Genomic DNA, 16,264 nt, shown 5'->3' on the forward strand with positions numbered 1-16,264 from the left:
ACAGGGTAGATACTACAGGGTACTACAGGGTAGACTCTACAGGGTACTACAGGGTAGATACTACAGGGTACTACAGGGTAGACTCTACAGGGTACTACAGGGTAGATACTACAGGGTACTACAGGGTAGATACTACAGGGTTGTGTGATTACGTGATGACAACCTCCATTTCCCTGTTAGCTGTTGGTGTTCAGGTTATTTGTTTCAGTCCTGTCTTCTCTAACATCCACAACACAAATCAGAGCAGTGATATAACTTCAAACCATGAACGGTGTCCTTCTCACCTCATAGTTGATTAAACGTTTGACGTCGCCTTAAAAAAAAAAGACTGTTCTAATCTTCTTATGAGATTTGAGCTTTCAACTGTCACTTCAGCATGTGTAGCTGACTCCCTGGTCATCATATCTGGCTGGTGTAGTCACTCTCACAATGGGGAGTGTGTGTGTGTGTGTGTGTGTGTGTGTGTGTGTGTGTGTGTGTGTGTGTGTGTGTGTGTGTGTGTGTGTGTGTGTGTGTGTGTGTGTGTGTGTGTGTGTGTGTGTGTGTGTGTGTGTGTGTGTGTGTGTGTGTGTGTGTGTGTGTGTGTTCGTTTGTATGTATGTGTGTGTTCCCAGAGAATCCTACAGTAGCTCCCACTACCAGATGAGCTTACCCTGAGCTGCAGAGCAGAGCAGCAAGGCAGGATTAGCACTCACTGGATTGGCTGGTTTATAACCAAAATAAATAACACTCCTTTCCAAAGTTCTGTTTTCTCCTTGGCTTTCATGAGAGAGTTAAAACCTTGAGGATTCATATCTCCACTACTGTAGCAGCCGCTGTCACTACCGCTGTATCCTACTAGGGGAGAATGTACTGTGTGTGTGTGTGTGTGTGTGTGTGTGCGTGCGTGCGTGTGTGTGTGAGTGTGTGTGTGCGTGTGCACATGCATGTGTGTTTGCTTGTGTGCATGCTTTCTTGCGTAAGTGTGTTTGTGTGTGTGTGTGTGTGTGTGTACGCGTGTGTGTGTTTGCGTGTGTGTGTGTGTTTGACCTAATTTAGAGAAGCCATACTGAGAAAGTGAGAGAGGGAGAGAGGGAAAACATTCCATTGATTTCAACGCATCCTCTCCTAATGTTTTAAAGCTACTTATTTGTATCCTCCCTTAATGTGACATCACTTCCCCCTACAGTATTACACCACGATGCAGGGCCTTCGGAAAGATTTCAGGCCCCTTGAAACCGAGCCAAGAGGTCGAAGGAATTGTCCTTAGAGCTCCGAGACACAGTATGTCGAGGCATAGATCTGGGGAAGGGTACCTAAACAATTCTGCAGCATTGAAGGTACCCAAGAACACAGTGGCCTCCATCATTCTTAAATGGAAGAAGTTTGGAACCACCAATACTCTTCCTAGAGCTAGCCGCCAGGTCTAACTGAACAATCTTGGCAGAAGAGCCTTGGTCAGGGAGGTGACCAGAACCCAATGGTCACTCTGACCGAGCTCTAGAGTTCCTCTGCGGAGATGGGAGAACCTTCCAGAAGGACAACCATCTCTGCAGGCCTTTATGGTAGAGTGGCCAGACGGAAGCCACTCCTCAGTAAAGACATGACAGCCCGCTTGGAGTTTGTCAAAAGGCACCTAAAGTCTGGAGAAAACCTGGCACCATCCCTACGGTGAAGCATGGTGGTGGCAGCATCATGCTGTGGGGATGTTTTTCCAGAGGCAGGGACTGTGAGACTAGTGAGGATCGAGGGAAAGATGAACAGAGCAAAGTACATAGATATCTTTGATGATAACCTGCTTCAGAGCGCTCAGGTCATCAGACTGGGGCAAAGGTTCACCTTCCAACAGGACACCGACCCTAAGCACACAGACAAGATAACGCAGGAGTGGTCTCTAAATGTCCTTGAGTGGCCCAGCCAGAGCCCGGACTTGAACCCAATCGAACATCTCTGGAGAGACCTGAAAATAGCTGTTCAGCAACGCTCCCCATCCAACCTGACAGAACATGAGAGGATCTGCAGAGAAGAATGGGAGAAACTCCCCAAATACAGGCGTGCCAAGCTGGTAATGTCATACCCAAGAAGACTTGTAACTGCTGCCAAAAGTGCTTCAGTAAAGTTCTGAGTAAAACGTATGAACATGTGGTATTTCACATTTTTATTTGTAATAAATGGGCAAAAATGTCTAAAAACCTGTTTTCGCTTTGTAATTATGGGATATTGTGATGTCATTATGGGGTATTGTGATGTCATTATGGGGTATTGTGATGTCATTGTGGGGTACTGTGATGTCATTCGGGGGTATTGCATGTAGATTTAACTTGCGTACGTATTATCTTTTTTAGAATAAGGCTGTAATGTAACAAAATGTGGAAAAAGTCAAGGAGTCTGAATTCTTTCCGAATGTACTGTACACCACAGCTCAGTGATTACATATATGAATCATTGTCATGTTTTAATGTATTGGTCTAATTAACAGCATCAACCCATTTAAACCCATTGGTTACAATAGTGAAGAAAAACAGACTCTAGAGAAAGTTAAACTTGTACTCATCAACAAACAAGTCAGTGTTTAGTATGATTTGGAGAAGTTTCATATGATTTCTCAAAATGGCCGCAAGACCGCAAGCATAAATCTCTAAGGTGTACTTAAAAAAATGTTTTAAAAAAACATTGTTGACATGTTTTAAATATTTTATTTGTAAATATGTTTAAAGTGTCTAGTTTACATATGTGCCTACATTTTTTCAATACGTTGAATCTATGATGCTTGTGGTATACGAAAATATGTTAGCGGTCACATTTGTGACCCATGGCAAAATACAGTGGCTCGAACAGTGCCAGTCTAAAGTTTGGACACACCTATTCATGCCAGGGTTTTTCTTTAATGTTTTAAATCAGCAAGTGATTCCTGCATACAGTAGCTATAAAATCTGACTGTTAGCATGTGGGTGTTAGGGTTCCCTAACCCTATGGGGTATGTTAGCATGTGGGTGTTAGGGTTCCCTAACCCTATGGGGTATGTTAGCATGTGGGTGTTAGGGTTCCCTAACCCTATGGGGTATGTTAGCATGTGGGTGTTAGGGTTCCCTAACCCTATGGGGTATGTTAGCATGTGGGTGTTAGGGTTCCCTAACCCTATGGGGTAACATGGCAGGGGGGTGTAGGTCATTAGGGTATATAGATATTGGGGCTGATGAATAGAGTTAAATGTATGTTCATTTTATTATAGGCATAGCAATGTATTTTCCCATCGGTCACAATGGTAACCGAGAATAAAACTACTCTATAGTGTGCTCATCAATACATTATGTTTTCTAGAAGCATTTATAACTTGTAGTTTGTTTTAAAATGGGACTCTTATACTCCCTCCTCCCAGTGCCTATCTTGTAAATAAAGGCATTACATTGACATCAGGTGGTCTACTCACACAGTTGGCTAATGAGACAATGAATGAAGCCCTATGAAACGCCAGTTCTATTGCATTGTACTGTCCCTGAGGTGTTTCTTCATCTCCTCACATCATTAATAATGCCAATGCTAAATCCCTCTTTAATAGACCTGTGAGGTCTGCTCCTGTCCTGTTACTGAGATAATGGCCTTAATACGAAGTGATTGGAAAATGAATTGTTATGTGGAACAATGCCAGAGCTCACTAGGACTAACTAATGCAGTCCCTGTCTGTCTGAAGACATAGGCACACTGGTAATTACAAGGAGGGAGAGAGAGAGCGAGAGAGAGGGGGAGAGAGAGGGAAAGGGAGAGAGAGAGAGTGGGGGGGAGAGGGAGAGAGAGAGAGAGAAAGAGGGGGAGAGAGAGGGAAAGGGAGAGAGAGAGAGTGGGGGAGGAGAGGGAGAGAGAGAGAGAGAGGGGGGGGGAGAGGGAGAGGGAGAGAGAGAGAGAGAGAGTGGGGAGAGAGAGGGGAAGAGAGAGAGAGAGGCGGAGAGAGGGGGAGAGAGAGAGCGGCAGAGAGAGGGAGAGAAAGAGAGTGTGAGAGAGAGAGTAAAGAGAGGAAGATGGGGCTAAGCCTGTCTTCATTTAATCTTTTATAACAGAACAGAGCAGAACAGAGTAGCGCCCGAAAAGCATGCCACACATTGGCTGTAGAGCCACTGCCACTGCCAGAGCCAGATTAATTAATAACCTGATTAATAAAATAAAACATCTATGTGTTTCTGTGCAGTGAAATGGACATTTAACTCTATACTACTAGACTACTACTAGACTACTACTATACTACTGGACTACTACTAGGCTACCACTATACTACTAGGCTACCACTATACTACTAGACTACTACTAGACTACTACTAGACCACTACTATACTACTGGACTTCTACTAGGCTACCACTATACTACTAGACTACCACTATGCTACTAGACTACAGCCAGACTACGACTATACTACTATACTACTACTAGACTATGACTATACTACCATACCACTACTATACTACTACTGTACCACTACTAGACTACCACTAGACTATGGCTACACTACTAGACTACTGCTAGACCAATACTAGACTACTACTAGACTACTACCAGACAACTACTATACTACTGGTCTACTACTAGACTACTACTAGACTACTACTATACTACTGGTCTGCTACTAGACTACTGCTCTACTACTAGACTACTGCTATACTACTACTATACCACTAGACTACTACTATACTATTACTAGACTACTACTATACTACCACTAGACTACTACTAGACTACTACTATACTACTGGTCTGCTACTATACTACTGCCGTACTACTAGACTACTACTATACTATTACTAGACTACTACTATACTACCACTAGACTACTACTATACTACTGGTCTGCTACTAGACTACTGCTAGACTACTAGACTACTGCTATACTACTAGACTACTACTAGACTACTGCTATACTACTAGACTACTACTAGACTACTGCTATACTATTACTAGACTACTACTATACTACTGGTCTGCTACTAGACTACTACTAGACTATTACTAGACTACTACTAGACTACTGCTAGACTACTACTAGACTACTACTAGACTTCTACTATACTACTGGTCTGCTACTAGACTACTACTAGACTATTACTAGACTACTGCTAGACTACTACTAGACTACTACTAGACTACTACTATACTACTGGTCTGCTACTAGACTACTACTAGACTATTACTAGACTACTACTAGACTACTGCTAGACTACTACTAGACTACTACTAGACTACTACTATACTACTGGTCTGCTACTAGACTACTGCTAGACTACTACTAGACTACTACTAGACTACTACTATACTACTGGTCTGCTACTAGACTACTGCTAGACTACTACTAGACTACTACTAGACTACTACTATACTACTGGTCTGCTACTAGACTACTACTAGACTATTACTAGACTACTACACGACTACCATACTACTACTATACTACTTGTCTGCTACTAGACTACTACTAGACTATTACTAGACTTCTATACTACTACCATACTACTACTATACTACTGGTCTGCTACTAGACTACTGCTAGACTACTACTAGACTACTACACGACTACCATACTACTACTATACTACTGGGAATCTACTATACTACTACTATACTACTACTAGACTACAATACTACTACACAACTACCATCTATTACTATACTACTACCATACTACTACTATACTACTGGGAATCTACTATACTACTACTATACTACTACTAGACTACAAGACTACTACACGACTACCATCTACTACTATACTACTACCATACTACTAATATACTGCTGGGAATATACTATACTACTACTAGACTACTACTATACTACTGGGAATCTACTATACTACCACTATACTACTAATAGACTGCTACTTCTCTCCTCTTCTTCCACTCTGTGTTTCAGTGAAGGTTCAGAAGAGTGACAACCCCCACTCGTGGGACCCCTGTGTGAACTACTGCCCGCCCCAGCACCCGTCCTCTCACTGTAAGACAAACACCTGGACCACCTCCTCCAACCCCTCCAGCACACAGGAATATTGCAAATGTAAGTATCGCCTCTGCTTCTGTTTCTACATCGGTCTGTGTCTGTGCTGTGTCTGGTCTGTGCCGTGTCTGGTCTGTGCTGTGTCTGGTCTGTGCCGTGTCTGGTCTGTGTCTGTGCTGTGTCTGGTCTGTGCCGTGTGTGCCATACCTTTAAATTAAATTTAAATTAAGCTATACCCTGTGTCTGTGTCTGGTCTGTGTCTGGTCTGTGTCTGGTCTGTGTCTGGTCTGTGTCTGGTCTGTGTCTGGTCTGTGTCTGGTCTGTGTCTGGTCTGTGTCTGGTCTGGTCTGTGTCTGGTCTGTGTCTGGTCTGTGTCTGGTCTGTGTCTGGTCTGTGTCTGGTCTGTGTCTGGTCTGTGTCTGGTCTGGTCTGTGTCTGGTCTGTGTCTGGTCTGTGTCTGGTCTGTGTCTGGTTTGTGTCTGTGTCTGTGTCTGTGTCTGGTTTGTGTCTGTGTCTGGTCTGTGTCTGGTCTGGTCTGGTCTGTGTCTGGTCTGGTCTGTGTCTGGTATGTGTCTGGTCTGGTATGTGTCTGGTCTGTGTCTGGTCTGTGTCTGGTATGTGTCTGGTCTGGTATGTGTCTGGTCTGTGTCTGGTCTGTGTCTGGTCTGTGCTGTGTCTGTGCTGTGTCTGGTATGTGTCTGGTCTGTGTCTGGTCTGTGTCTGGTCTGTGTCTGGTCTGGTCTGTGTCTGGTATGTGTCTGGTCTGTGTCTGGTCTGTGTCTGGTCTGTGCTGTGTCTGGTCTGTGTCTGGTCTGTGTCTGGTCTGTGTCTGGTCTGTGTCTGTGTCTGGTCTGGTCTGTGTCTGGTCTGTGTCTGGTCTGTGTCTGGTCTGGTCTGTGTCTGGTCTGTGTCTGGTCTGGTCTGGTCTGTGTCTGTGTCTGGTCTGTGTCTGGTCTGTGTCTGGTCTGGTCTGTGTCTGTGTCTGTGTCTGGTCTGTGTCTGTGTCTGGTCTGTGTCTGGTCTGTGCTGTGTCTGTGTCTGGTCTGGTCTGGTCTGTGTCTGGTCTGGTCTGTGTCTGGTATGTGTCTGTGTCTGTGTCTGGTCTGTGTCTGGTCTGTGTCTGGTCTGGTCTGTGTCTGGTCTGTGTCTGGTCTGTGTCTGGTCTGGTCTGTGTCTGGTCTGTGTCTGGTCTGTGTCTGGTCTGTGTCTGGTCTGGTCTGTGTCTGGTCTGTGTCTGGTCTGTGTCTGTGTGTGGTCTGTGTCTGGTCTGTGTCTGGTCTGGTCTGTGTCTGTGTCTGTGTCTGGTCTGTGTCTGTGTCTGGTCTGTGTCTGGTCTGTGCTGTGTCTGTGTCTGGTCTGGTCTGGTCTGTGTCTGGTCTGGTCTGTGTCTGGTCTGTGTCTGTGTCTGTGTCTGGTCTGTGTCTGGTCTGTGTCTGGTCTGGTCTGTGTCTGGTCTGTGTCTGGTCTGTGTCTGGTCTGTGTCTGGTCTGGTCTGTGTTGTGTCTGTGTCTGGTCTGTGTCTGGTCTGTGCTGATTCTGTGTCTGTGTCTGTGTCTGTGTCTGTGTCTGTGTCTGGTCTGTGTTGTGTCTGTGTCTGGTCTGTGCTGTGCCTGTCTTAGTCCTAGTGTCCACCAAGAGTCAGTATCTAGGATGACTTTAGTCTCTCTATCTCCCTACTGCCCTAGTGTCCACCAAGAGTCCGTATCTATGTGACTTTAGTCTCTCTATCTCCCTCAATTCAATTCAATTCAGTTCAATTTGCTTTATTGGCATGACGTAACAATGTACATTTTGCCAAAGCTTATTTTGGATATTTACAATATGAAAATAATAAGAATCAAAATTGTCAACAGAACGACAGTAACAACAAGTAACCAAGGGTCAAAATAACCATACATTCAACAATAACAATAAGCATACAGTAGAGGACATGTGGAGGTTGATTGGTCTGTCAGACACTGTCCCTCATCTTATGGCAGGCAGCAATGTAGTGCGCTGCCAACCCACAGCTCTCTGCGTCCTCCCCCAACAGTAGCCTATTCTCATCAGAGAGGTCTTTGAAACCTTGAACAAGGGTTTCAAATTTGGGGAAATGGCACTCTCTAATTGTTTTATATTTTTTACATTTTGTCAGGAAATGCAGCTCTCTCTCTCTCTCTCTCTCTCTCTCTCTCTCTCTCTCTCTCTCTCTCTCCAGCCCTAGTGTCGACCAACTTCTCCCCCGGTTCCACCACCACCACCACATCAGGCCCTGGGTCGACCAGCCAGATCTCCAGTACGCTGCCCCGTACAGCCGTCCCCATGAGTCCACGCAACTCCATGATGAAGAGACGGCAGAGGAAAAAAGAGCATAAGAGCTCATGTTCGTACTGTATGGTCTTCAAATCCCTCCCCCATTACAATACCCTATCCACTATGGTACAGGTGTAGGATCTTCATTTGATCAACTTTTTGTAGGTAAACTTTAAAACTTGTAGGGTTTTTGAGGTTGAAAAAGGCTTCTGAAGTTTGTATTTTCACATTTAAAAGTTAATATTAACTCATATCCAAATACTGAGGTTGACTCGTCATATTTGTGGCCAAAGCATAAATTGGAGGAAAAAAATCAACTTTAAAAAAAAAACACTATTTCACTTCACATTGTAAGTAATTATAGATTAATATTTCAAAGATATCTGGAAAACACTGGGCAGTGTTTAAAGAAAAATGTATCAAACCTTGCAGGATTATTTTCCTGCCGTAGCAAACTGGCTCAAGTTAAGATCCTACATCTGTAGTTTGGATAATATCATACTGCTCAGTGTGCTGTTATTTCCACCATGTTCATTTAGTTGATGTAATCATGCTGGTTCTGTTTTCCATAGTTTAATACTATGCGGGTGTTGTGTTTGTCTTTGCTCTGGTGATTCTATTTAATCCATATTTGATTTACTCTTGATATGCCCAACCCTCATCCTGGGAGCTACCCTCTCACAGGATGTTCTGCAAATGTTTTGCTAGTGACCTTACCAGGACCCTTCATTAGGTGAATCAGGTGTTTTACTGCAGGGTTGAAACAACACCCTGCACACCTAGTTGCTTTCCAGGAGTAGAGATGGTCATTCCTGATAGGGTAGATAGTGTGTGTTCTGTCTGAAATCGCTCTCTCTCTCTCAATTCGCTTTATTGACATGACGTAACAATGTAGATATTGTCAAAGTGTCACGTTCGTCGTATACATAATGATCGGACCAAGGCGCAGCGTGAGTAGAGTTACACATATTTATTAAAGTGAGCCTTCAAAAAAAATAAAAAATAATAATAATAATAAAAGAACTTGCATTTCATAGCGCACATTAGCACTAAACCTAAAACGAAACAATATCCCACAACACAGGTGGGAAAAGGACCCCACTACGTATCATCCCCAATTAGAGGCAACGATCATCAGCTGCCTCCAATCGGGAACCATATTCACACCAACATAGAAATTCAAGAGTAGAACACCCCCTAGTCACACTCTGACCTACTGCTCTACTCTGACCTACTGCTCTCTATGGTCAGGGCGTGACACAAAGCTTACTTTGGATATTTACAATATGAAAATAATAAGAATCAAAATTGTCAACATGACAAGAGTAACAACAATAACCAAGGGTCAAAATAACCATACATTCAACAATAACAATAAGCATACAGTAGAGGACATGTGCAGATTGATTGGTCTGTCAGACACTGTCCCTCATCTTATGGCAGGCAGCAATGTAGTGCGCTGCCAACCCACAGCTCTCTGCGTCCTCCCCCAACAGTAGCCTATTCTCATCAGAGAGGTCTTTGAAACCTTGAATAAGTGTGTCAAATTTGGGGAAATGACACTCTCTAATTGTTTTATATTGTTGACATTTTGTCAGGAAATGCAGCTCCATCTCAGGTTCTGTTGTTGTGCAGTGGTTGCACAGCCTTTCCTCTACAGGGAGCCAGGTTCTGCTGTTGTGCAGTGGTTGTACAGCCTTTCCTCTACAGGGAGCCAGGTTCTGCTGTTGTACAGTGGTTGCACAGCCTTTCCTCTACAGGGAGCCAGGTTCTGCTGTTGTGCAGTGGTTGCACAGCCTTTCCTCTACAGGGAGCCAGGTTTTCCTGTGTCTACCCTTCTCATTGGCAAGGTTGTGCTCACTGAGCCTGTATTTTGTCAAGGTTTTTCTAAGGTTTTGATCAGTAACCATGGTCAAATAGTTTGCCACGGTGTACTGTCGATTTAGGGCCAGATAGAACTGCATTTGGCTTTGTGCTTGTGCTTATGTTTCCCAATAAGCAATGTAGTTTTGTTTTGACTGTGTTGTAATTTGTTTTATTCTGATTGATTGGATGTTCTGGTCCTGAGGCTTCAATGTGTTAGTAGAACAAGTTAGTGAACTCAGCCCCAGGACCAGCTGGATGAGGGGACTCTTTTCTTTGCTCAACTCTTGGCATTCCCTGATCCACCTCTACGCAGACGACACCATTCTATATACTTCCGGCCCGTCCTTGGACACTGTGCTATCTAACCTCCAAACGAGCTTCAATGCCATACAACACTCCTTCCGTGGCCTCCAACTGCTCTTAAACGCTAGTAAAACCAAATGCATGCTTTTCAACCGATCGCTGCCTGCACCCGCATGCCCGACGAGCATCACCACCCTGGATGGTTCCGACCTTGAATATGTGGACATCTATAAGTACCTAGGTGTCTGGCTAGACTGTAAACTCTCCTTCCAGACTCATATCAAACATCTCCAATCGAAAATCAAATCAAGAGTCGGCTTTCTATTCCGCAACAAAGCCTCCTTCACTCACGCCGCCAAACTTACCCTAGTAAAACTGACTATCCTACCGATCCTCGACTTCGGCGACGTCATCTACAAAATTGCTTCCAACACTCTACTCAGCAAACTGGATGCAGTTTACCACAGTGCCATCCGTTTTGTCACTAAAGCACCTTATACCACCCACCACTGCGACTTGTATGCTCTAGTCGGCTGGCCCTCGCTACATATTCGTCGCCAGACCCACTGGCTCCAGGTCATCTACAAGTCCATGCTAGGTAAAGCTCCGCCTTATCTCAGTTCACTGGTCACGATGGCAACACCCATCCGTAGCACGCGCTCCAGCAGGTGTATCTCACTGATCATCCCTAAAGCCAACACCTCATTTGGCCGCCTTTCGTTCCAGTACTCTGCTGCCTGTGACTGGAACGAATTGCAAAAATCCCTGAAGTTGGAGACTTTTATCTCCCTCACCAACTTCAAACATCTGCTATCTGAGCAGCTAACCGATCGCTGCAGCTCTACATAGTCTAGGGGTAAATAGCCCACCCATTTTCACCTACCTCATCCCCATACTGTTTTTATTTATTTACTTTTCTGCTCTTTTGCACACCATTATCTCTACCTGTACATGACCATCTGATCATTTATCACTCCAGTGTTAATCTGCAATATTGTAATTATTCGCCTACCTCCTCATGCCTTTTGCACACAATGTATATAGACTCCCCTTTTTTTTCTACTGTGTTATTGACTTGTTAATTGTTTACTCCATGTGTAACTCTGTGTTGTCTGTTCACACTGCTATGCTTTATCTTGGCCAGGTCGCAGTTGCAAATGAGAACTTGTTCTCAGCTAGCCTACCTGGTTAAATAAAGGTGAAATAAAATAATGGTAATGATATTATTAGTGGATATTGGCCTAATTCTGCCCTGCATGCATTGTTTGTAGTTTTCCTCTGGACATGTAGGAGAATCTTACATAGCTCTGCATGCAGGATTTCAATGGGGTGTTTGTCCCATTTGATGAAATCTTGTTTTGCAAGTGGACCCCACACCTCACTGCCATAAAGTACAATTGGTTCAATGACACATTCAATTAGTTTTAGCCAAATTGTAATAGTTATTTAAATTGAAATTTGTTTTTTAATGGTGTAGAATGCCATCTCTCTCTCTCTCTTTCTTTTCTCTCTCTCTCTTTCTCTCTCTCTCTCTCTCTCTCTCTCTCTCTCTCTCTCTCTCTCTCTCTCTCTCTCTCTCTCTCTCTCTCTCTCTCTCTCTCTCTCTCTCTCTCTCTCTCTCTCTCTCTCTCTCTCCAGCTGTGTCACTGGCATCCAGTACAGTGGGTCCTGGTGGTCAGATCGTCCACACAGAGAGCAGTGAGATCACCCTGAGAGGAGACCCTCTAAACGGCTTTGGGGTCCAGCTACAGGGAGGCATCTTTGCTACAGAGACCCTCTCTGCTCCACCGCTCATACGTTTCATAGAGCCAGACAGCTCGGCAGAGAGGTACGTACACACACTCCTGAAAACTGAAGCTTCTGATTGTGATGTGGAGAGAAGGGATCTAGAGATGGATCAGACAGGCTCCAGACAGTGTCGCAGTAACACAGAGACCCTGCTACTTCAGACAGTGATTCCCGTCGTCATGAATCAGGCCAACAGACAGCCTGGAGTAATATGTAGTAAGTGTGTTATGGCCTTTCGGCCAGGCTGTTATTTGTCAATTATAGACTGGGTGGTCGAGCCCTGACTGCTGATTGGCTGAAAGCCATTGTATATCACGGGTATCACAAAGCATTTATTTTCACTCTTCTGGTTAAGTCGCTCTGGATAAGAGCGTCTGCTAAATGACTTAAATGTAAATGTAAATGTACATTGGGAACCCGTTTCTATTAGCAACAATGCACTACTGCCAATATACCACGGCTAAGGGCTGTGTCCAGGCACTCCATGTTGTGTCGTGCCCAAGAACAGCCCTAAGCCATGGTATATTGGCCATATACCACACCCTCTCGGGACTTATTGCTTAATTAGAACAGGTTCTTGATTCACTTGTCTGGTGAAGGAATGGGTAGGTGAATAAGTGATAAATTACTTTAAACCCAATCACCCCTTGGTGTTTTCTACTACCACCCCCACTACTAATACTACTACTACTATGTTACAGGTGTAGAATCTTAATTTGATCACCCTGTTGTGGAGTATTTGAGGTTTAAGGTTTCCCTTACAAAAAATGTATCAAGCCCTTCAAAATTACCATTAATTATAATCAACATAATAATAAAAATGTCCTATTGCTGCAGGATTACTTTCCTGCTGTAGAAAAATGGCTCAAATTAAGGTCCTACATCTGTAATGAATTGAAGTACACTGTTTGGATCAATGGAGGCTGGTGGGAGGAGCTATAGGAGGATGGGCTCATTGTAATGTATGTAATGGAATTAATGGAACGGTATGAAACACATCAAACATCTGGAAACCACATGTTGGGCTCCGTTCCATTAATTTGATTCCATACATTTCAACGAGCCCATCCTCCTATAGCTCCTCCCACCAGCCTCCACTGATTCAGAACCATCTGTGTAGTGTTTTACTGATGTTATATTAAGACTGTATAAGTTGTTGTTGCTTTTAAAGTGGGACCCAACATGGCTTTCATGTTGGCTACAGAGATTCAGGACCTTTGTGTCTCCGCTGTCTGCAGCAAGGAAACAAAACAATTTTATATCATGAAGAATTTCCTGGTTTTTGTTTTTACTAATTTTGAACTCTGACTTGTCTCCAGGGTAATCCTACTTCACTAGGGGATAATTGGACTATTCTTGACTAAAGAGTGAGAGAGAGAGGGAGAGAGAGAGATACTGTATATATATATATATATATATATATATATATATATATATATATATATATATATATATATATATAAATATATATATATATATAAATATATATATATATATATAGCGAAAGAGAGAGAGAGAGCAAGAGAGAAAGTTCCCTTTTGTGTTTTTGCTTTGATCTGAGCACAGGGAATTGTGTTGACGTCTGTTTGTTTACCCATAATCCTTCTTGTCACCAGCGCTGTTTCACAACGACAGAGGCCTCCGCTGGTAGAAAATCGTCTTTTTTGCTGTTCTCACTCCATCTGGAGAAATACTTCTTATGTCTCAGGAACCACATTAATAATATGTTAACACTTTAACAACATTGAGAAATCTTCTGAGATTCACAGACAGTAATGCTGCAAGAAGGTTGACCTGGAACACAACAATTGGCACAAGACAGGGGGGGTAAATAGATAGATCCTCCTTCTAGACGATAGATAAAGTTTTCAACTGTCGCACGAACGAACGAACGCACACGCGAGCACACACACACAGACACACACACACACACACACACACACACACACACACACACACACACACACACACACACACACACACACACACACACACACACACACACACACACACACACACACACACACACACGTCTCTGACAGAGGTTACAGCAACCTGAGGAGTCTCTCTCCACATTCCTGTATCCTCTTTCCCCTGTGTTTCTCTCTCTCTCCTTATTTCTCATTATCTCTCTTTCTCCTTCTCTCTCTCTTCTCGATGATTCTGGGTTACTTGAAACGGACGAGTTGTATTGAAAACAACACTTTAAAGATGTCTGCTGGCCTATCAGGAAGGCCTGAAATTAAAGAGACGGTGTGTTTCTTTCAACTTAAAAGGAAAGCATCTTGGCCGTTATCAAACTGGATATTACTTGGATATCTGGGTCAAGACTGGAGAATTCTCTCTCATTGCTTATCAGTTAGACGATTTAAAGATTGGGGTTAGGGGGGTTTGGGGGGGTGGAGAACTTCAAACATATTTTGTGTAGAAACATGTCTAAATCTTGTTGTCTTGACAGTAAATGAGAGAACTCATTAGCATGTATCTTTCTCTCTCTCCCTCTCTGTCTAACTATGTACTCAACTCATTAGAGTGTATTAGATGAGTTACCTCAACTCATTAGAGTGTATTAGATGAGTTAACCCAACTCATTAGAGTGTATTAGATGAGTTAACCCAACTCATTAGAGTGTATTAGATGAGTTAACCCAACGTATTAGAGTGTATTAGATGAGTTAACTCAACTCATTAGAGTTTATTTGATGAGTTAACCCAACTCATTAGAGTGTATTAGATGAGTTAACCCAACTCATTAGAGTGTATTAGATGAGTTAACCCAACTCATTAGAGTGTATTAGATGAGTTAACTCAACTCATTAGAGTGTATTAGATGAGTTAACCCAACTCATTAGAGTGTATTAGATGAGTTAACTCAACTCATTAGAGTGTATTAGATGAGTTAACCCAACTCATTAGAGTGAATTAGATGAGTTAACCCAACTCATTAGAGTGTATTAGATGAGTTAACCCAACTCATTAGAGTGTATTAGATGAGTTAACTCAACTCATTAGAGTTTATTTGATGAGTTAACCCAACTCATTACAGTGTATTAGATGAGTTAAATCAACTCATTACAGTGTATCAGATGAGTTAACTCAAAGTGGAAATTACTTCCTTTAAAAGCCTTTTTAAACCTTGAATGCACTACAATTCAGGAAAGTTCTCCTGCAACAGAGTGATCAAATTAAGATCCTACACTTTTTGGGGGGACTTCATAGCAGATTTTGAAAAGGTGTTTGATAAAGTATGATTAGAATGTATATATAAATGCCTGGGTGACTTTAATTTTGTTGAATCTCTAATACAATGGGTTAAAGTTATGTACAGCAACCCCAGATGTAAAATAGTAAACAATGGTTACTTCTCAGAATGTATTGAGCGTTTAAGAGGAGTAAAACAAGGCTGTCCGTTGTCTCCATACCTATTTATTATGGACATTGAAATGCCAGCTATTAAAATGAGATCCAACAAGAACATCAAGGGGTTTGAAATCCAGGGGATAAAAACAAGTGTCAATGTATGCCGATGACTCCAGTTTTTCTTAAATCTACTAGCTAGATCCCTGCACAGTCTCATTGAAGATCTTGATCACTTTTCTAGCCTCTCTGGATTAAAACCTAATTATGACAAGTGTACCATATTACGTATTGGATCGTTAAAAAAATACAGTGTTTACAATACCTTGTAGATGGTGAAGTAGACATACCTGGTATTCACATCTCAAAAAATATAAATGTATTTACCACAATTCATTTCAATAGAAAGTTAGCAAAAATAGAAAAAAATAGAAAAGGGAGAAGGTAGGAAACTTGTTTGCCTGCCATATATTAAAGATATAAATTGGCTGAAAGGAACTGGCATAAATAGACAAATAAATTGACATAAATGTTGACAGCTGCGCCATAGGGGTGGCAAAATAAATGGGAGGAGATTTTTGATGTACCAATTCCATGGCATATGGTTTATGAACTGGTACAAAAAACTACACTTGATTCCACACTTAGAGCTTTTCAATTATTATATTAAATTCTTGCCACCAACAGAATACTACAGTTTATA

The 16,264-nt window shown here is 42.6% G+C and overlaps 1 protein-coding gene across 1 annotated transcript in view; it reads left to right on the top strand.

The window, feature by feature from the left end:
* Window positions 1-16,264, top strand: part of grip2b (glutamate receptor interacting protein 2b) — a 217,007-nt gene that overhangs the window by 117,018 nt on the left and 83,725 nt on the right. Inside the window, exons 10-12 of the mRNA XM_064967506.1 lie at window positions 5,876-6,016; window positions 8,154-8,318; window positions 12,056-12,245. Of these exons, the coding sequence (XP_064823578.1) occupies window positions 5,876-6,016; window positions 8,154-8,318; window positions 12,056-12,245 (496 nt within the window). The remainder of the gene's footprint in view (window positions 1-5,875; window positions 6,017-8,153; window positions 8,319-12,055; window positions 12,246-16,264) is intronic.

Source organism: Oncorhynchus masou, chromosome 6, assembly GCF_036934945.1.
Source record: "Oncorhynchus masou masou isolate Uvic2021 chromosome 6, UVic_Omas_1.1, whole genome shotgun sequence".
Lineage (NCBI taxonomy): Eukaryota > Metazoa > Chordata > Actinopteri > Salmoniformes > Salmonidae > Oncorhynchus > Oncorhynchus masou.